At 39.8% G+C, this 22573-nt stretch overlaps 1 protein-coding gene across 1 annotated transcript in view; it reads left to right on the top strand.

Annotated features, from left to right (window-relative positions):
• LOC139937242 (uncharacterized) overlaps positions 1-20421 on the top strand; it is a 35832-nt gene extending 15411 nt beyond the window's left edge. Inside the window, exons 2-6 of the mRNA XM_071932329.1 lie at positions 2277-2375; positions 9662-9783; positions 10192-10744; positions 12659-12762; positions 17472-20421. Coding sequence (XP_071788430.1) covers positions 2277-2375; positions 9662-9783; positions 10192-10744; positions 12659-12762; positions 17472-18388 — 1795 coding nt within the window. The 3' untranslated portion in view covers positions 18389-20421. The remainder of the gene's footprint in view (positions 1-2276; positions 2376-9661; positions 9784-10191; positions 10745-12658; positions 12763-17471) is intronic.
• Positions 20422-22573: the final 2152 nt, after the last annotated feature.

Here is a 22573-nt window from a genome sequence, read left to right as displayed (position 1 = left end):
AACACTCTTTTCTAGATCTAATCAAAAATGACAACAATTTGTGAATGTTTTTGGAGTCCATGGGAGGGAGGTCGATAAATTTTTCTCGCAGTCCAGGTTGCCGTCGAAACGTTTTACGCAGATGGATCCACGAAATGCCTGTTAGTTAACGAGGTATTTCCTGCACCGTGACGAGCACGTCGTCCTGCCCGGGCCGCTGTCGTATTCTTCACGGCAGGGTGAGGCACGACGGAGTGGTCACCTCAAGTCCACAGAGAGCCCCTAAAAATCCCATGTCGTATTACCGATACTTATTTGAGAAATAACCCATTAAAGCATATAACAATTACGAAACAAATGGTTTGTTTTATTTAAGAGAGAGTCATTCATTTGTCATCAAAACTTGTATTAATCAAAGACGTCTAAATCCCGGGGTTTGGTCAATTTGATGGTCATCAATGAGTGCAACTTATTTATATCTAAAAAAATAATAGCATAATTATTAAAGCATCGTTAGTACAGGCTGATCTGGTTGCTGGAATCAATGGCTGACAACTGTAAACACTGATTCCTTCATATCCTGTTTTGTGTATAAAATAAAGTTTTAAATACTGCATAATAATATAGAACTTATGCAATGACGTCATCATTCGCAACCGACACTATTGGTAACTACTCGAACTAATATTTAGCTTAAAACCTTTCTTGGTAACGAGTAATGGGGAGAGAATGATAGTATAAAACACTGTGAGAAACGACTCCCTCTGAAGTAATGTTTTTTTTTAGGAAGAAACAATTTTCCACGAATTCGATTTCGAGACCTCAGATTTAGAATTTGAGGTCTCGAAGTCAAGCATCTGAAAGCACACAACTTTGTGTGACAAGGGTGTTTTTTTCTTTAATTATTATCTCGCAACTTCGACGACCAATTGAACTCGATTTTTCACAGGTTTGTTATTTTATGCATATGTTGAGATACACCGAGTGAGAAGACTGGTCTTTGACAGTTACCAATAGTGTCCGGTGTCTTTAAGGTCATGCCACAAAGGGCAATTTCCCAAGGCAACTTTGAGGCAACCAAAGACAAGGAACACTTTGGCAGCGAGACATTCTTCTAGTTGTAACTCACTATCCACAATAGAAACCAAAAAAATAGAAAACGGGAAATGTGTATGAGTTCCCTTCGATGGAGATTGCCTGGAACTGATTGTCTGTAGTTTGTCTCGTGTGACGTGTCCATTAGTGGTCAATTATACAAGCAACACAGTGTTTGGGGCGTGTCTCACAGGTTTGGTCAATGATTAACCTCATTTTAGCACTCAAGGCGTGGGCGCTATACTCAAAATGACGTCACTGCACATTATAAATTAGATTGATGAAGATTTGGCATGAGCAGTTCTTAATTAACCCACAAACACTTTCACTGTAGGAATCTAGGTTATACTAGTTTTTTGCGGTAACGGTGTGTAATGAATCTCTAAATGAGTTGGGGTGGTTCTGAAAAGAACCGTTGGTTTCAACTTGACGTTTCGATCAGTATGTTCTGATCGTCTTCTTGAGAAAGAGGAATCTAGGTTAACCAATTTGTTCGTATGTCATTGTGGTCACTTAGGAATGTCTAGTCAATGTTAAGTACATGATTAGCTTTATACTGACAGATGTTTGCCTGAGGGTGTATCTCTAGGGCAGAACTGACCCTAAGATTCGAATTCTCGACGGGGTCGTCCTAAGGGACGGTAGGGATTATACGGTTAATATGAACCAGACAGTATATTAAGCTCCATCCGTATATTTATAAGCCAAACCATGGTAACTATTAAAATATACAAAGTTCAATTTTGATCGGAGGAGGTCAACTGGTTTTGATGTGTATTTTTTATCTTGTCAAGTGTGTGTACCATCTTATGCCATGTGCCCATTTGTATTGCTAGCAATAATTGTGCATCTTTTAAGTAATATACAAAGTCTTTGTATCATGATCAGTTTGAAAAAATGTATCAAGAATAATCGATATTCGGCTCTTTTAACTGCAAAATTGTTGAAGTACAAATAGTGGTTTTTAAAGTGGAGAAAGACATTCAAGGGAAAGCAGGTTCACATTTATAGACAATGTATTCAAAAGTAAAGGCGATTTGAATATTATAATTTCAGACGTGACATTTATTTGTATAAGTCAATGTCTGACCGTCAACAGTTGTACCGACTCCAACGAAGTTAAAGCAAACTGCTTTCAGAAACCCATATTGTACCTTCCTAACAACTTTTTTTTTTTTTTTTTCAATTCTTCTTCTTTACAGTGCGACTGAGATCACCCGAGTTCCGCTGACTGGTACCAAAACGCAGACGATTAGATACACCACAATATGCGGGTTGCAGGGAAGATGTAGCAAATACAGGTAACACAATCTTTATATAGTCGTGACGTCATATAGCGCGGCATTTTTAAATAGTACGTGATGACGTGGCGTGCGATCATTCTTGTTTTCTTCAATGGGGGACTTTTGATGACGCTGGATGGCATCAGACTTGCCAGGGAAATATATTGTTCTCTGAAACTTTTCCCAAGCATAGAATTTTTGACCAAAGACAAATAACCTGGTTAGGCTGCTGCCCCATAAAGTTGCCCATTGACTATGTCTATTCTAACACAAGTGTGTTGGTAATCCACAAGTATTTGGAGTTACGTGGAAAATTAACTCTTCATTTAAAATCTTGACCGATTTTTCTTAAAGTAGAGACTGGTTCTAATAATATTTTGAATATTTTTTCTCAACCAAAGCATTTCTAAAAGAATTGTAGAATCTGTGTTCGCAGGCTCAACGTAGGTTTTTAAAGTCAATCCTCGGGCTTTTGTTGTTATTTATTTTCATGACTGTCAACAGATTGGAGTACAAAACCCATGCTCCACCCAAAGCTAAATGCTGTCCATCATACCATTCTTTAAACCTCATCTTAGAAAAACCTCCTTGTCAAATTCAATTCCAAATTTAGTATGTAACAGTTGCCGATGCATTTATAACTTATAGTGACAGCACAGAAACAAAATGTAATTGAATTGAATGTGCGGTTTACTTACAACATACAACATCCATATGCATCAGAGACGTCATTCCGATTCCGTAATTGGTTAATCTTCCTGGCTGGAAATACAAACATCATTGCCACCGAAATGTGAAAAGGAAATGTCACCTTCGTTCACGATTTCAGAGCGTAAAACTCTCGAGAAGGAAGAACCAAACTGATGTAATATTTTAAAGGAACATTACATTGGGAAAGTAAATCGTCTTAGATCACAGATTCACATAAAACTTCCTCGGTCTAATGATGATGAACGTAGAAAACTTCCCTTTAAACATTTCAGTCTGAAAGGTCAAATCTGATGAGAAACAAACAAAACTAATTTCCCGTTTGGACTTTATCGCTTTGTGAGCGCTTATTCATGTTTTCTCCTAATCGATGTCATGCAAAATGTGTACTCGGTTTGTCACTATTTTCTCGTGACCCATATGGCCGTTCGACCTCAAGCAATGTTCCTTTAAATACACTTGACACCTTCGGTAATTGTCATAGACCAGTCTTCTCACTTGGTGTATCTCCACATATTATATGCACAAAATAACAAACCTGTGAAAATTTGAACTCATTTGGTCGTCGAAGTTTCGAGATATTAATGGAAGAAGAAAACACCCTTGCTTACACGAAGTTGTGTGGTTTCAGATGTTTGATTCCAAGATCTCAATATCTAATTCTGAGGTCTCAAAATCAAAGTCAAATATTTTATTGAGAAGTAAGTTCTTTCTCAAAAATGACGTTACTTCAGAGGGAGCCGTTTCTCACAATGTTTTAAACTATCAACAATTCTATATTGCTCGTTACCAAGTCAGTTTTTATGCTAACAATTATTTTGAGTACTTACCAATAGTGTCCAGTACCTTTAAGAAGGGTTGATGCAGCAACCACTTGGCCGTGATTCATTGATGCAATCAGATCTCGTTGACAGAGCTCTTCCTTTGATTGAGTCGATAATGGTTCTGTTTGCTCGGAGTTCTCGCTTCATTTAATATCTTGAAGACATGTTAGAGTCTTGAAAGATCAGGGATACCGGGGATGAAACTTAGAGAGATGGTTCGCGATGTGCGTGCTTTGGGTGTGAAGTTGGTAGAAATATGCTGGGGAAGGCTGGAAACTTCACAGAATATACCAACATTCTCTTGTTTAAATACTGTAATCTGTTCGAGATGGTCGTGTAACCAGACATTTTTCATTTAGGAGGACGTGGGGACAAAGACATATCGATTTAAATGGGGCCAATGTATCAATAACTTGTGCATTTTTACAATTTTTATTTGTTTCGATCTCATTTAATAATAATAATAATGAAAACTTATAAAGCGCACAAATCCACAGAAGTGCTCATGGCGCTAAAATACAAACAATAGCATTAATTAATATACAATAACAACAACACAAATTAAAATGTAAACCTAAGTTTAGGAGGCAATGGGGCATGATTCTGAGCCCCCCCCCCCCTTCCCGGTTTTGTCACTGATCCGAGAATTAAGAGTTCAGATCCATCTAGAAACAAGCTCATAACTCTGCTTACCGTAAAAGGGGCAGAACAAAACACACTTTAAGAAGGTGTCTAATTTACTGGTGATATGGCAACGCTTCTTTTGCGAGCTTTCATCAAACAGCGCAGAGACTCAGTGGTGCCCCGTGGTGACCGTGATCCGGCCCGTAGTTTATTGATAACCTGGCCATTTTCATTTTGCAAAGGGCACTTCCATTAACAAATCTTAAAAGTATATTGTAAACAACTTTTGAAGGGGCACCACGGCCAAGACCAGGGGCACCAGGGTCATGGCCTCTTTGACCCATGTGAAAACCCAGACCTAGGTTATAATTTTCGGTAAGCATGCAGTGACACGAACTTGGGCCATGTAAAATGATCTCCCTTGCAAATCCTAAGAAACCAACAGTAATAAAAAACACATTGTTTATATAGATCTCTGTCAAAACATGGACACTTTAGTAATCGAGTTTCACGCGCTAGTTCCAATGGTTTGGACGAACACACCAAAGCAGCTACACCGTCCCTTTAATATAGTGCACGCGTTATCAGCACACGGACGTTGTAAGATATGCCAACACTAACTAAGGTAACGTTTCGTCAAACTGTGCCTGATAAAACAGATTTACAAATTGTTAATACTAGACGCTCGTTCATCTTGTATTTTGAGCAGATGCCAAGTTCTTTGTTCTGGTAGCTCTAAGGAGAGCGTACATAGCTGTGAAAATGTCATGACCATCAAATTAAGAAGATTTAATTCAATACACGGCAGTACAGTAAAACTTTATTTTCCCTGCATGGGAAATTTCTATGGAATGTTTTCTTACATAAAAACACACCCACATAAAACACAATGCACGTAAAAAAAAAATAAACGGTACGATTGACAAAGATTGTGCCTAAATTTACCTTAGGACGAAAACTATCTTCATACATTATATTTCACAAAAAAATGATTTCCAGCGCAACTTTTAAAATCGTGTACGGAAACAAAGTTTTTTTAAGAGTCTGACGTATTAAAAACACAAAACACCCCGCGAGTTTTAAAAATGGCCATGCGCACAACAGCGCAATGTTTGTTAACTTATAACTCAAACTTTCATGGCGTTTTTGTAGAGAACTATCAGAATCGTAATCCCCCATCAATTACTCTGTTAAAATCCGTGGCGTTATATTAGACCAAAAGCGTATTTCACAAAGAGTTCAGACTATTCTAATCTCGAGTTAGGACGAGTTGCTCATCCTATACTTAGGACTATCCTTTTAAGGCTATATTAAAAGTATGTAACTCCTATAAGTTGGGACTATCTTTGCGAAATCGACTGCTCACATGTTTTAGAGACACGGGGATCGGACCGAAACTATTTTACACCATCCTACTATAGTCAGACAAAATGTGGCTAATAAGCTTATCATAGAAGCGCGCGTCTTATTCATTCCATCAAACTAGAACATTTGACGTTCTTATACACTAGGGATTTGTATCAAGTCTTACTCATATCCCCGGGAAAACCTACGTGACAGCAGCACACCTTCTGCCAGAGTGCGCCCCGTAAGGCCATCAAAGTGGACCCCGGGGTACTGACTACACACAGGGAAAACATGTGATTTAGTTTTGTAGTTCATTGGTTTGGTATGTTACCCGCCTTGCATAATGAGTCAGACTCGGAGTCAAAGATGTGTCCGTCTGACTCTGGTATTTTTTATTTATTTTTTTTACGGGAACTTTCTGTCTCTTGGGTAACTAAAAACTCACCGGCGGGGTCTTCATGGTTTGAAATTGTGTCAGCAGGGGCTGAGGGTTAGGCGTTTACTTTCAAAAGAGTTATTGTCCGTTCAGTTTCCTTTCAATAAATTTGGCAAATGTCTCTCCATTTCGCTAGAGAAATGACCAGGGTTGAACGCCGACCACGAAATGACTCGTTGTACGAAAACAGGGTTTGGCTGACAGCACCGACTTCCATATTATGAGTTTTTGGCGTGTCGTTTCAGAGCAATTGATGAGAACCGGACTCAGTGTGTTTCTGATTTAAGCAGAGTGGGGGTTCGAGTCCCGGTCGTGACAGTTGTATGCTTGACCAAGATATTGCTTTAGCCTTCTGATAGGACACTTGGCCGTAGGTTTTGTGACGTTAGAGGTTATGAACAAACTAACAATGCTGTGAATTGTGTGTGTAAACTTTTAGTATGTATGACAATAATTTTGAGAAGTTGCCAAATCTAAATTTGTAAAGATAATTGCAATAGATACTTTTAAACAATCTGTCTCTAACTTGTTTTAACCAACTAGTTCAACTCCAGATGCTAGCTGCAATAGTCCACAATTTTTACAGGCTGGAACACATACTTCTGGTTCATCATATGACCACATCATTCCCATCTCCACACCTTTGGAATCGGGTTGTAATCTTCCTAGGAACAGGACCCCATGACTAACCAGTCAAGGATGTTTCGGTTGTACTCCCATCTCATTGTTCTTAAAATTTTCATCTGTATTTCGTTCCGTTGAGAAAACAAAACTGTTGAAGACGCTAGACATTACTGGTTATTGTCAAAGACTAGTCTCCTCACTTGGTTTATTTCAACATATGCATAAAATAACAAACCTGTGAAAATTTGTGCTCAATTTGTCTTAGTAGTTGCAAGATAATAATGAAAGAAAAAACACCCTTTTCACACAAAGTTGTGTGCTTTCAAATGCTTGATTTCGGGACCTCAAAATCTAACTCAGAGGTCTCGTTATCAAACTCGTGGAAAATAAGTTCAGAGGGAGCTGTTTCTCACAATGTTTTATACTATCAACAGCTCCCCCATTACTTGTTACCAAGTATGATTTTATGCTAATTATTACTTTGAATAGTTACCATTAGTGCCCAGTACCTTTAACCACTATACAAACTTTTAGTTTCTTGCTACGGAAAGTTACATAGATTATTAGTGGTTACTGTCTGAGACATTTTACAGTCTGTTCGGAATTGAACTCCGGGGCATGTCGACGTCACGTGCTTTTTTATTGAAATTCCCAATTGGAATGAGTCATGTTTAGGTGATCTGTGCTAGTAGGGTTTTTCCTGCTTCATGTTCGGATATGTTTTAAAGATAAACCACGAGGTTTGGGTTTTTTGTTTCGGTTTTTTTTCCCCGTTTTTGTGGTTTTTTTTTAGTACCCAACAGGGGTCGAAGTGGCGTAGCCCCGCTCAGAAAATGCACAACTGAATGGTTCAGTACGTTTAAGAGCAAACTCTCCTACTACCCCCCCCCCCCCCCCCCACCCTATCCTCCAACCACCGCCAAAATGAGAAGTTAAGGCCACTGGGCCCAACTGATTACGCACAAAACCGCAGATTTAACGACAACGACATTGCGCTTTACCAGCCAAACTACCATGTCATATCGTACAGATTGAGCCTGGTATCCCACTGATGTTTCGTATCCCTTTACAGACCATTCATTTCTGTATAATCATCACCATATTTGCCCGCACATTGCTAATTTTGTTGATTGTTTATACCGCTGCAATTTTCAGGTAAATATCAGAAACATTAATGTGAAGCAGGAATACACGGTATTGTTTTTTTTGAGATGAAGATTGATCGTTCACATTGAGTACATTGGAAAGAGTCAATTCAGTTGCAAACTACTTCTTTGACCCCCTCTGTTTGAGCAAAAAGTTTGTCAAAATATTGCAACCATTTAATTTGAGGCCGGTCTGTGCATTTCGGTGCAAGGCGCTTGAAGCCGCTATGGTCTATATATGGGCACAGGTTTTGTTGGACCTCGTCCAACAAGATCCTATTTTTGATAACCACGACAGACATCTACATTGATGCAAAAGTAAATTCAGCCCAGATCCTGTCGAGAGTTTTTATTTTTATCAATTTGTTTTTTACAATAGATGTCGGAAACTTTTGACAAGAAGACATAGCAGCTGTCACTCTGCGGGGGGTAACTGGTTGATTAATATAGACAGCTCCCTCTGTTGTTATATATGATGAGATGGATTTAGATTAGGACAAGTAGGTCTGCTGACATTTACATAACCTGCTGTTGCTTGGTTTGATTAATGTTTTGGCAACAGGTCAACAAAGCGAGTCTCTTTTAACTTTAAGAGGAAATTTGACTGAAATTTCAATCTTTAAAGGCAGTGGACACTACTGGTAATTACTCAAAATAATTATTGTCATAACACCTTCCTTGATTACGAGTAATGGGGAGAGGTTGATAGTATAAAACATTGTGAGAAACAGCTCCCTCTGAAGTGACGTAGTTTTCGAGAAAGAAGTAATTTTCAACAAATTTGATTTCGAGACCTCAGAATTTGAGGTCTCGCAATCAAGCATCTGAAAGCACACAACTTCGTGTGACCATGGTGCAACAAGGGTGTTTTTCTTTCATTAATATCTCGCAACTTTGACGACCGATTGGGCTCAAGTTTGTTATTTTATGCATATGTTGAGATACACAAGTGGGAAGACAGGTCTTTGACAATTACCAATAGTGTCCAGTGTCCTAAACGTAGGTTTCACACTTCCGTCAAGTGTCTCTCAACTTTCTTCATATGTTTAGAAATGATGCACCTTGGTATAAACAATGTGCCAGGAAAATACAACCTGCATTTGGTTAAAGGGACACTTTGTCATGAACAATATGGCAAGGTAGGTAGAATAAAACGACCCATATAAAAGTAATACCTCGAAATTGTGTGGTTTTCCTTTTTCTGAGTGAAATCTCTACAAAATGGTGGACTGTTTTCAAACGATTTCGAGGCACACTTGTCTACTTTTAAAACATCTTTCCAATTTCATCTTCTAACAAAAAGATATATTAGCCCAAAGCGCAAATTCTAAGGCAAAGTGTCCCTTTTAGGTTTGATGGATGCTTTGGCAAAAGGTTTTTTTCATTGGTCACATAAAGTACATATGCTGTATTTTTTTTTTTTTTTTTTTTTGCAATTAACAATGTTGTCCTCGTGCTTTAAATTGGGGCCTCCTATTCATAATTCAAAATCTTCATTCCTGTGTTGTCACAATTGGGGTTTATTTGCCACTTAAAGGTCCACCTTAGGACACATTATATATTAATTTTGTGTCTTGTTTTGTGTCCCTATTGCAGGACAGTGTACGTTCGGAATTACCGGGAAGTTTCTCGGACCGTCTACCGGGTCATGCAAGAGTGCTGTGCCGGGTGGATACAGGAAGGAACCCGGTGCGTCTTGCCCTCATCGGCCTTGCCAGGTTTGTGACATCATTTTTGACTTGTGAGGAACCATTCTGTTGGAAGAAAGCTCATTGGTTATAAACCTACTTGTCTATGTCGTAAAAGTTGCCATAGTTTACTCTGAGTTCCCTATGGCATCTTTAAAGGCAATGTATACTTGTGTTTTTTTTAATATTCGTGTGTGTTATATATAAATATCGATGTACACAATAAAACAAACATCTGAAAATTTCACTTTAAAGGGTAGTTACAATTTGTTTAGATTTCGCCGAAAGCCTGGGGTAAATACCAGCACGCAGAAAGATTAATAGCATTGGTTTTGCATTAATCTAAGGTTTCATGGAAAACAGAATTAGGAGCTTGATAATAAATTAATAAAATATATATTTAGTCTCAATTCAAGACGTGTATGTGTTGTTTTGTAGATACTGCAGCAGCTGGTGGTTTGACCACTTCAGTGCCAAGAGGGACGGCGTCTGGTGGTACGAAGTTTAACGGTGGCGTCGTTACCTCAAATGACGGTCAGCCCAATCACCCGGTGTCATGGCCAGGAGTAACAACCGGGCACGGTGACTTACCCGGGACTGACGGTTCGACAGATGGCCGAACATGGGGCGGCAAGACGGGAGGGGAGAGGAGGGTCAACATCGACGGGACAACGGCCGGGGGTAACAGAGGAGCTGGCAGGCGAGGCGATCAGGGCGGTGGAAGGGGTAGCAGGCCCGGAACAGACGGAACTAGCAAAACCCGGAACGTAGACGATGCCATCCATGGTGGAACCAAGGACGGCAATGGGTACGGGGGTGCTGTTCCCGATAAACAGCCGCCCCATCAGCGAGACTCACCGATGATGTTTTTGACTGGCATGTTATGTGGTGTGGCGGTGCTGTCCCTAGGTGCATTCGTGGTGATATTCCTGATGTACAGGCAGCGTCGACATATAGACAATCGAATTATCGGGATTCCATTATTCCAAAGGTAGGTAAATCATTTCATGATTTTAATGCAGTTAAATTTTGTGCTGTTTCTATTTTCACGTCGAAGTCATTGGTATCCTAGACTGGACCATTCCACATATAAGAGGGGGTCAGTTAAAAGAGGGTTGTTTAGGGCTTGATATACAATTCATATACTTCATACACAAAATTGCACAAAGATACAGCCTACCCAAGGGTCAAATTTCATGGAGCTGCTTAAGCACGAACAATAGCTCATCACAACAAAGTCATGCTTACCAGAAAAAGGTTACCAGCCAAACTACTCTGTCACATGTAGGTTGTGACTGATACCCTGCTCATTTCTGCTTTGCAGACAATTTTTGTTAAGCAATATTTTCCACTTAAGTAGCTCTCTGAACTTGGGCCCTAATCGTACCCTTTCATAAAGTGGAGCTATCTGTTATTTATATAGCAGGCTTACACATGTCATGCTAACAGTCTGTGCTAGGTTCTGAGGTTTTCAACACCCTCCCTTTGTCAATCAAACATGTTTGGCTTGCCAGTAACTAGTGAAACTTTCCTGTATCGCTGGATCTCCTGGGGTTAAATCCGGAGTTATTAAAAGGTTCCATTTATGTTTTCTCCATGTAATACCTGTGTATATATTGGTATTAATAATTACGTTTCGTTACCGTTGCTTTATGTTTTAAATATTGTTTGTGGTACATGATCGGATATGACTGTAACTCACGGACGACTGCCTACAGGTCTTGACCTCCAAAAGATTGATTGTTGAGGGACAAGTTAATTCTGGAGTGCGTGTAGGACTTAACATTAATTAGTTTAGGGGAAAACAGACAATCATTATTTCTAACAAACATGCTTACAATATTGTTTCATTTTTGTTTAAAGACACTGGACCTCATTGTATGTTTTCAAAAACTAGTCTTCACAGTTGGTGTATCTCAACCAATGCATAAAATAGCAAACCTGTAAACATTTGAGCTCAATCGGTCGTCGAAGTTGAGAGATATTAATGAAAAGTCAAAAAAAAACTTTTCGCACCATGGTTACACGAAGTTGTGTGCTTTCAGATGCTTGATTTCGAGACCTCAAGTTCTAAATCTGAGGTCTCGAAATCAAACCCGTGGAAAATTACTTCTTTCTCGAAAACTACATCTGCACTTCAAAAGGGAGCCGTTTCTCACAATGTTTTATACTATCAACCTCTCCCCAATACTCGTAATCAAGAAAGGCTTTGTGATAATAATTATTTAGAGTAACTAACAATAGTGTCTAAGTGCCTTTAAGAGTTAGAGAGAGTAGTTTAAAATAAAGTTCCAAAATGTTGTGATCCTTTGTAGGCCTACACATTTAACTCATAATATACGTAAGTCTTGAACCATAAGCATTTTGTATTAGTTCGTTTTTCTGCTGTTCTATAAGAATTCCTTTTAAAGACAGTGGACACTATTGGTAATTACTCAAAATATTTATTAGCATTAAACCTCATTTGGTAAAGAGTAATGGGGAGAGGTTGGCAGTATAAAACATTGTGAGGAACGGCTCCCTCTGAAGTGGAGTAGTTTTCGAGAATTACCACGAATTTGATTTCGAGAGGTCTCGAAATCAACCATCTAAACGCACACAACTTCGTGTGACTAGGGTGTTTTCTTAGTTCGTTATTATCTCGCAGCTTTGATGACCGATTTAGCTCAAATTTTCACAGGTTAGTTATGTTATGCATATGTTGAGATACACCAACTGTGAAGGCTAGTCTTTGACAACTACCAATAGTGTCCACTGCCTTTAATATGCTACTTTCGGAAATTAATATGTTCTTCTGAATTCTGAAGATTATTTTATTGTATTTTTGTAAGAGTAAGACAAACTTATTTTCTCTGTGGCTGACTACTGTCCTTTCTCTTATTTGTTGGTACCATTTATCTTACAGTACACGTTCCGGATCTAGCTCCATTCGCAAGTCCAAGCTCTTGGCTTTCGCCCAGTCCATCAATTCCAGGCAAATGAAGTTGCTCAGGGAACCTACAAAGAAAGGTCAGTTTCGAAAACAGTTAGTGTGTTTTTTGTTGACTCATCCCAAAGAACCTGGATCAAAGTTGGGGTCAGCAGTAATAGCTTCCTATGACCCAAGCTCCAGACAGAGTAGCTTGCGTCCTGATCGGATCGATTCCTGTCCCCTGACCCCAGATCCGGATCAACTCCTGACCCCTGATCCGATTCAATTTCTGATCCGGATCCATTGCTGACCCGGTTCAAATCCTGTCCCGGTTCAAATCCGTTTCAAAAGTAGTTTTAGTTGTCCTTGATGCCGCGCCATCAGCTCCCCGATTTCCTAGTGGTATTCTATGGAGGGATTCGCCCTCCACCCATCAGCCACCCTAAAATACACACTAAAACATCTGGGTCAGAAATAATCCATATCCGGGTCCTGTTTGGTATGACCAATTTTTGGAAACTGTGTCAAAATGACACAGAAATTGATAAGACTGGAAATGAATCCCAACTGATTTCGTAAACAAAAAGCAAAGCGAGAACGTTCTAATGTTATCGTTATCCCGGATCCCTTTTGTTAATGTCCTCGGTTTAAATGGTTTTGTATGTTGCGTTTTTCATCATGTCTGCGACACAGCTTATGTGAGGACATTGTGTTGGGTCTTGCTGTGACTCAGATAGTGTCTACAAAAATACAGAAATGAGACCTACGTGGATATAAGAAAGCCTTGCAACTCTCTCAACATTGGTAATGTTCATGACGTGGGGAAGTTTTGTACCAATTTGGTTTTGGACCTGGATGATTCCAACATTGAGACAGCTAAAACCACGCAATGAATATGAGTGTACATACTCACTGAAACAATCAATCACAAACCAGAAAGTGCTACGAGGGGAGAACACGGTTGAGCAGCGATCAAAAGTGTCATCTTGATTTGAAGCAGAGGGAGTCTCTGTGTAAATTAGTGCAAAGGAAGTCGGCACTGGTTCCTGGGTTTTACACAGTAGAGAGAGAGGTCTAGTAACCGCCTCGTCGATGAGTGATGGGATCAAACCTCAAGTCCTCTTTCACCCTCATAACTGTTCCTTCCCAGGTAATATAAGCTTAGGCAATCTGAGAAGAACTGTCATGGCTAGTTAACGTTCGTTCTGGTTTCTTCAGATTGGCGAGTGGAGAGTACCTATAAAAATCATGGAGTTTTCTTCATCTTTTAGACACAAAAATCTTGTGGAGAAAACCGGGAAGTAAGTATTTAAGAAGGCCACAGTGAAAATCGGAAGCGCCTGTGGCTATAAGACGTTAACCTAACAGGGTGTATTCGACGTCTGTTCGTGAGAGATAATGAGTTTGGATTGTCTTGGACGTTTGTGTACAACAAGAGCTCGACTTAATTGGTTCTGAAAATGAAGGCTTTTGAAGGTGGAAGGGGAAAGGAGGCAGTTTTGGAAGTGTTTGTAAAATGAGGGCGTTCACACGAAATTACTGGCGCCTTGCTCTCTTGAGTGGCTTGTCAAGTTATTCAGTTGATGTTTGGTTTGTACGTTGTTGAGGAGCTAAAGACATTCTGACATCATGGCACTCTTGCCTACCCTCCTCCTTATTCTGGAAGTAGGTTTTCTGGGCCACCATTTCAAAATCGATTAAATCAACGTACTCATGTAACTTTTTTTGTATGAGAAAAACAGCATAAAAATCCTTGGACACCATGTTTTATGTGTGGATATGTTAGTTTTAAACATCCAACCTAATACCCATAATTTCGAACTAAACATACTGGTTAAACTTCTTCAAGTATTCGAGAAATTAAATGATTTCTTTTTATGACTAAATTTAACGTTGCTTACATATGGACAAAAGATTCAGCCTCCCAGCTAGTGGTGGGTGGGCTGCGCCCTGCATTACAGAACCTTGCAGTTAAATCAAGGTCTAACCATATAGAGTAAGGACACCATAAACGGGCCTCATAACTCAATGAAGCTCTGCAAACATGAAGTAATTACACAAGTTTGGGGCGTTTTGAGACGCACCCGTTTAAGGTGACAAATTAATAATATTTAACTATAAAGAACTCCCGGGCAGGCAGAGTTGACCCGGATTCCGCGGTCCCGCGGGCCTTGACTCATTTTTGGGTTGTGTGTTCCGGAATATGTGTCAATATGACACAGAATTTGGTTGAACTTAACATACTAACAATACTCGGTATAGCCCGTTATCAATGCCGATTTAGACCACTGCTGATTGAGGGCGGGCTCTCATTAATTGTGTGTACAAAAAGCGAAGCTATGTTCGAGGACCCATTTATTTACTTGGCACCATGTAATGGTTAAGAAGCTGTTGTAGTGCAATATGCAACCAACCATACCATAAACACCTGGCGAACCTCTTCTTTAAAAGATTGTACGTGCATTACGGTATCTATAACGGCTTTACGTCCCGTCCGAAGGACGAAGCTGCGAGACAGTGATACCAGGAATCAACCCCACTTCACTCTGTTGTGCCGATGGTTCTTACGCCAATGGTATAAATGTTTCTTAAGCTTAAAGCAAACTGTTTACTAGTTGGTTTTTAGCAAAGGCAGCCTATCCCTTTAGGGAAGGCAGAAGCTCCGATTTGACTCATCACATCTCTCACCCTTTCGTTCGAGCGTCCAAGGTTGTCCTAATTTCCGTTCATAACTCGAGAGGGCGCTGTATAGGCTTTTAATGCCTAGAGGATTGTACCACACTTCTTTAAAATACTAATGCCGAGTTCGGGCGGTGTGTTCTTGGATGCTCGAGAACAAGACGGATCGGTGTTCTTGTCTCATCCGCTCAAACGACGATGTGATAAAAGCGCCACGACGAAAAGAGGTTCGGTATTGGTCATGTGACAACGTTGTTCATCAGTTAAAGGAACACGTTGCCTTGGATCGGTCGAGTTGGTCTTTGATAAGCGTTTGTAACCGTTTTTTTTTAAATGCATATGGGTAGAAAGATGTTGTAAAAGTAGAATACAATGATCCACACAAACATGCCTCGAAATTGCGTGGTTTTCCTTTTACCTCGTCGACTAACACGTCGGCCATTTATGGGGGTCAAAATTTTGACTCCCATAAATGGCCGACCATGTTAGTTCGCACAGTAGAAGGAAAACCACGCAATTTCGAGACAAACTTGTGTGGATCATTGTATTCTACTTTTATAACATCTTTCCAACCATATGCATTTTATAAAAAACGGTTACAAACGCTTTTGTTTTGACCAACTCGTCCGATCCAAGGCAACGTGTTCCTTTAAATAGGATGTTTTTTAACAGTTGGAAACCCGACAGTAGAAAAGAGACCACACTTTCATTATTTTCTTTGGGATGACTATTAACTTTCAAGTTATCATTATTAACTTTAACAATCTATTTGAGAGTCATTTTGCATCTTATTTACTTATTCTCTTGATGTTGTAGTGCCATTTTGTAAAGTGTTGTTCTCGAAACCCCCGATGAAAGGTGGTGTATAATCTTGTTCCGAGTGAATCATTCTCGGGTCTTGTTCTCATCGTTCGGGTGTGAGAACAGCCCACTCGTGTGGGACTCGATTTGCTTTCTAATGAGTTGAGTGGACCCAGAGCTGCCTTTAGAGGGGGTTGCGAGCAATGGCCATTCAGTGGCGCGAGCTGACCAGTTGCGCGTATAGCTTGCTTTCAACATTTTAACCTCTACTTTGTTTGCAATTCTTTCCAGACAAAGTTCTGTTAGACTTCACCTTTCACAGTTTCATTATCGAGTCTCGTACTTTTATTTGACAACCTCTCGAGAAATCGGTATACAGCGTATTTGAAACCTGTGTCGTTAGTGTTTTAACTTGTCTAGACAAAATGCTCCCTAGACACGAACAAAAATGTTCCGTGACAGTACCAGGCACTTCCTGCCATAATTTAAAACTGGGTTTATTTGCCCGTATACTTTACAATAAAACATATATTTAGTACAAAAGGTGATCCCTAACTGTCAGATTATTATGTCAACTTTGTAATTTCCGCTTTGCATGGGTGGTGCATTTGTGAGAATGTTAATCATGAATTCAAAAACAATGTTAATGATTGATGTCTGATGTTTGATTTCATCTCGTTTTGATAAAATCCTAGTTTGGTTAAAGACAGTGGACGCTATTGATAATTTCTCAAAATAATTATTAGCATAAACCTTACTTGATAACGAGCAATGGGGAGAGGTTGATAGTATAAAACATTGTGAAAAACAGCTCCCTCTGAAGTATCGTAGTTTTCGAGAAAGAGGTAATTTTCCGCGAATCTGATTTCGAGACATTATAATTAGATTTTCTGTGGTCTCAAAATCTAGCATATGAAAGCACACTTCGTCTGACAAGGGTGTTTTCTCTTTCAATAGTTCCCAGTGTCTTGAAAGGGGGATTCCGAGTTGGTTGCAAAACAGTTGCTTGCAGTGTCAGCACTTTATGTAATGCACCATATACATAAACTAACAAACCTGTAGAAGTTCGTGATCGATCGGCCATCCCGGCTACACATTTGACATGACATCGATTTGAAATAAAAGTGAATGAAACGCTAACTAAGCGATAAACTCACAATGTCATAAAACTCATTTCACACATACATGTTCTTTGGGATGTTTTCTACTGTCTTTAGACCGCATGTAAAGTTTTATGTGAGTCTGTGATTTTAGACGAGTTTTTTCTTACCAATATTCTGAAATGTTCCTTTAATTTTTTTTTTTTTTTTTTTTTTTTCAATTTTAGGAAAAGGGAGGGGCAATTGTCCATACACTGACATCGAAGAGCTCATACAAAAGGGAATAACCTTCAACAACTCCACGGAATCGTTACCGGCACTGTCATCACAATCTGCAAAGGAAAAGTCAATGAGTCTAAAAATGCCTAAAATGCTGACTCTGAAACCATCAACGTCTTCTTGGAAACAAGACAAAAACGAGAGGAAATTGCCACCAAAGCCCCCCACGTACGCCATCATACAGAGACCAGATTCGAACAGAACATCAACAGGCGGTGACGAGGAAAGGCCGCCCTCTGTCGTCCATCAAAGAGTAGAGAGCACTCTGTACGCAACACCAGATGTGGGCGGTGTGCCCAATGGTAACAGCCACACCATCCCGCGAGATTTTAACATGGGACCGCCTCGGTACATACTCTGCGAATCCCAACACATCTACACCGACATACAGCGCAAGTCTAAAGCGATGACGTGGAGCTGCTCAAAAAGATTACGCTCCAAATCTTCCGGGTCGACTTATGATTCGCCGAAACGAGAACGAACACGGAAGGCACTCAGCCGGACTTTGAGCAGGAGCTCCCTCAAGAGCAGTGCTAAGCGGGCCAGTAATTCCGGGAGTTCCGGCTACAGCTCGCTCCGGGGAAGCAGGGAGAACATCTACGACAACTGCACCGACAGCGGCGCTGAATCATCGGCAACAATCTCCTCAGCGTACTCTAATATCTACTCTGAGACCATACCTAAGGACAGAACATCGGCCCATTATGGGAAGCTCGACCTTGCACTCAGCGACACCTTCAAGACTGAGTATGACAAACTAAATCGTGGGCCGACGACGCGCGGACTCGTCAAATCTTTCTCGAAGAAGTACGAGAAGTTGGCTATGAGCAAGACTGGCAAAGGACCCAACACCGAAACAACTTAAGACTTGCCTTTGTTCGGCTGTCACGAAATAATATTCGTTGATGATAAGTTCCCCAACATGTTTTGAACGCTGAAAACGTTTCTTACCTATACTTTCCTCCAGGTTATAGAGGCAAGAACTGAAGGAAAACCATTTTGACTTTAGACCTAACGTGAAACTTTAAGTGGCTCTTCCTAACCGGAAGCGAAGGTCAAGTGTAAAACATATGTGCGTTTCCTGGCGTAAACTGAACCAAATACCATTGGGCTTTGGTAACTGTTGCCTCTTCTTTTTCAAACTCAGAGCACACGGTGCATTTCTGAAGAGTCAGATCAAGTCCATAGGCGGTCAGAGAAAATGTCATGAGCTCATGGAGTAGAGGAATTGACTTGCCTGAAATTGTAAACAGATAAAAACACTTCGTGCTGTCCCCACTGCTTTGTCCGGATGATGCTAACGCTGTTTAGAAATGCATTGAATGGCAACGGGTATAGGCTAACTGAACGGGCTCTTGAAGCCGCATAATAGTCAAATGAAGCACCCTCTGTTAAAAGTGATGACGTCTCGACTGATCCCCTATCTTTATTCGCAGGGATAAGACAGGCACTGGGCTTTCTGGGCCAATGGTTTCTTTGGACACAATGCTTTCAGTTTTAATTTCATTGGATAAATTTTCAGTGACGTGAGTTTTTCATATCTATCTTTTTTTATACCTCTTATCTGTCCGAGGTGATAATAGCTGGTCAGCTTGCACTTTCGATCGCCTGCATGTTTGTACATCATGTAACGTTTTTTGTTTATTCAATGTGGAAGTAGTGTGCGTGTATAATGAATGTTTAAATTGACCGCGAACCTCCCTGTAAAATTGAGACGAGGTCAAAGGTGCATTTGTCCCCAACGAACGCTCAAGGCTGGTGTAATTATTGCGTTATTCACAAGCATCGAAGTGTGACGTCCGATGGTTCACGCTTGGAAGTCTCGGGCAAAGAAATGGTTACGGATGACAGACAGAGGGCGGTATACTAGTCTGCACCCGGAGGCATGTCATGAGATGTCTGGCAGCTGCCGGCACGCTTGGTGTCATTTCCGCCACATATTTTTTCCGGCTATTGTTTTTGGCCATAAAAGTTCGATTCCCCCTAAAACAAAAAACTACCTCTTTCGATTTAGTCATTCTGTAAATACAATATAAGCAGGATGCCGATGGTGAAATGTAAACTTACAAAACGGAAATCAAAACATGGATCAATTCAATGAGTTGTGTATAATTGGGGCACACTTGTGTTACAGAATAGTCTCATGCTATCTTGACGAGTTATACCCGTACCACTTTGTCCAGCCGTTTCAGATAAACCTAATACATCGTATTCTGATTGTAAGGTTTTACCAGGATGCTGATTATTGAAGAACTGGCATGCAACGGAAATCAAAACACGGGTTATAGATGTAGCCTATATATTTGGACGTTCCGGGTAGTTTCATTGTCTTATATTATTTGTGTTATTATACACATCTCCCTCATAGGGCCTGGGTCCAACGCCTTTATAGAACTGGCTCGAGCCGTAATATAATGCTTCGTTCATCAACAGCATCGGAGCTGCCAGCTCAAAATCTGACCCGTTTTTTTAAAACTCAATTAAGCCTGTCGGTTGGTTCACATTTTCGCTGGAGGTTTGTGTAGTTTCTTTATTCATGTTTTGTGTGTGTTTCTTTGGAAGGGGGAGGGGTTTAAATTGAGTTTCTGACTTTTATGATTTTTGGGAAGATTTTCTTCCTTGCCTTTTACGGGACGATATTATGTCATTGGCAGAGACCACACAATATTAGTATTAGATATAATTTAGGGAGTTTTATAGGTTAAACAATAAATACAAAGTCGTATTGTAGGATTGTATTATATATTTTTATAGAGTAACAATAATAAGAAAGACAGTATAATGTTTGTATAAACTTGTACATACAAGTGTATAATATTAATGCAAGAAACAAACACAATGCTAACAATTTAGGGCGCTTAAAGACAAACAAATGTATTTTAAAACAACTGTCGAAGCTGTGAGCTGCTATTGTTTAGTATTTAATTTGTTTCATTATAAGGCTGGTAAATTGTGTGATATTATGTCGCCGTTTTTATGATATTATGCAAATTAAACAGAACTTAGACCACCACTTTAATTCGTTTGTTCGGGCATTCTTTACTTTAGATTTTAAGGTACTGGCACACTATTGGTAGTTACTCGAAATTGCTTGTTAGCGTACAAACTTACTTGGTAACGAGCAATCGAGAGCTATTGTTGAGTATAAAACATTGTGAGAAACGGCTCCCGTTGAAGTAACGTAGTTTTCGAGAAAGATGTAATTTCTCACTCACTCACTCAAATGAATTTTTTGTAGCTGAAGCGTTTTATTATGCATCTGAAAGCACACCAAAAAAATGCAACAATGGTGCTTTTCTTTCTTTCGTTATTCACTTGTAACTTCGATGACCAATTTGAACCCAAATATTCACAGATTTGTTATTCTATGCATATCATGTGGGATACACCAAGTGAAAATGCTGGTCCTTGAAAAACACCAAAGGTGTCCCCCATGCCTTTAACTTCATGAGAAGTCATTTTGTCATGCATGCTCCCATGTATTAAACCTCATCAATGAGGGAAACGACACCAAGGCCATCATGTTGTCATCAAAACGAAATATGGTTCACTCTCCTGGTGCACCCACATCCGTAGAATCATCGCACACCTTCATTATTCCCGTCTGGTGTCTGTTTTCTGTCATTGTTTAAAACAATGCTAATTGTTATAAGCAAAACAAAACCTAGAAAGTGTTCTAAGAATTCTAGATAACAATACGAAACTGAAGGACGCAAACAATGCTAGTTTGGTTAGAACGTCATCCTACCACAGAACGTGGTGTTTAAGACACAGGACACTTTTGGTAACTGTCAAAGATCAGTCTTCTCACTTGGCTCAATATATGCACAAAAAAACAAACCTGTGAAAACTTGAACTCAATTGGTCGTCGAAGTGGCGAGATAATAATGGGGAAAAAACCTTAAACTACTTTACTCCAGAGGGAATCGTTTTTCACAATGTTTTATCAACAGCTCTCCATTGCTTGTTACCGAGGAATTGTTTATGTTAACAATTATTTTGAGTAATATAAGTGTCCAGTGGGCTTAAAAATTCAAATGTTTTGGGTATGTACATTCCCAAAAGAGAATCAAAACTAACTTAGAGTTTAAACTGTCATTGTGTTGGCAGATTTAAATTGTGATTCCGTTTTGGGGTATCTATAATGTGACAACGCCTATACATGGTGTCAATTTGAACGCCCGAATTGTTTCAGTGCATATATCAAGTCAGGAAACTAATTTCGTTTCTGTTTTTGGAAGGCGGATGTTCCAACATGTCATCTTTGAGATGGGATTTTCTGTTTTCTAATTTGTAATACTTTTGACGAGAGAAGCTTTTACAAATCTAGGGGCCCAATATTGAACAGAACGTAAAAGTAGTGAAATAAATGCCCAGTCAGTATGATAGTTCTAAATATTATACCAAAGGAAACCCGTGAAACAATTATTAGGAGCAATTCTCTCGGGCCCATGGAAACTATTACTAAATCATTATCTGCCACTTAAACCAATCACAACATCAAACTGTCTTTAACTTTCCCCGTCGTGATAACTTACAGCGCCAATATCTCAAAACTTCGTCAGTAGTTGAATGCTGGTAATACGGCATTTTGCTTTAGACTTTCATCAGTCCATCGAATAGTTTACAGTCACTGTAAAACAATAAATGTAGTAAAACGTGTCAAAGGCCGTGTCCATTTTAGCGGCTAAAGCTACGGCTACGGCTAGATTTCCGCGTCATCATGCGTTGAAGTAGAGTAGGCCCGTACAGTCTAAGCCGTAAGCTGTAGACGCCAATTCGAATACAGTCTTGTGAGATCTGTTCACCCTCCCTGAACACAATAAGGACACAATAGAAGTGGGTGGGTATACAGTACACCTAGTCTCATACCAAAGCACTAAATATGAATTATTTACAGGATTTTCCAAGAGGTTTCTGAACTCGAGTATGAACACTTTGAGGAGGGGGCGCCCTCTGCCGCATATCTGGCAAGATGTGTAATAAAAAAAAGAGAAAGACTCTCCCCGTGACATCACTGATCTCCACCACGATGACAGGTCTCTTCCAC

The sequence above is a fragment of the Asterias amurensis genome, chromosome 5 (genome assembly GCF_032118995.1).
Source record: "Asterias amurensis chromosome 5, ASM3211899v1".
In the NCBI taxonomy this organism is placed as follows: Eukaryota; Metazoa; Echinodermata; class Asteroidea; order Forcipulatida; family Asteriidae; genus Asterias; species Asterias amurensis.
This window is presented reverse-complemented; position numbering and strand designations above follow the sequence as displayed.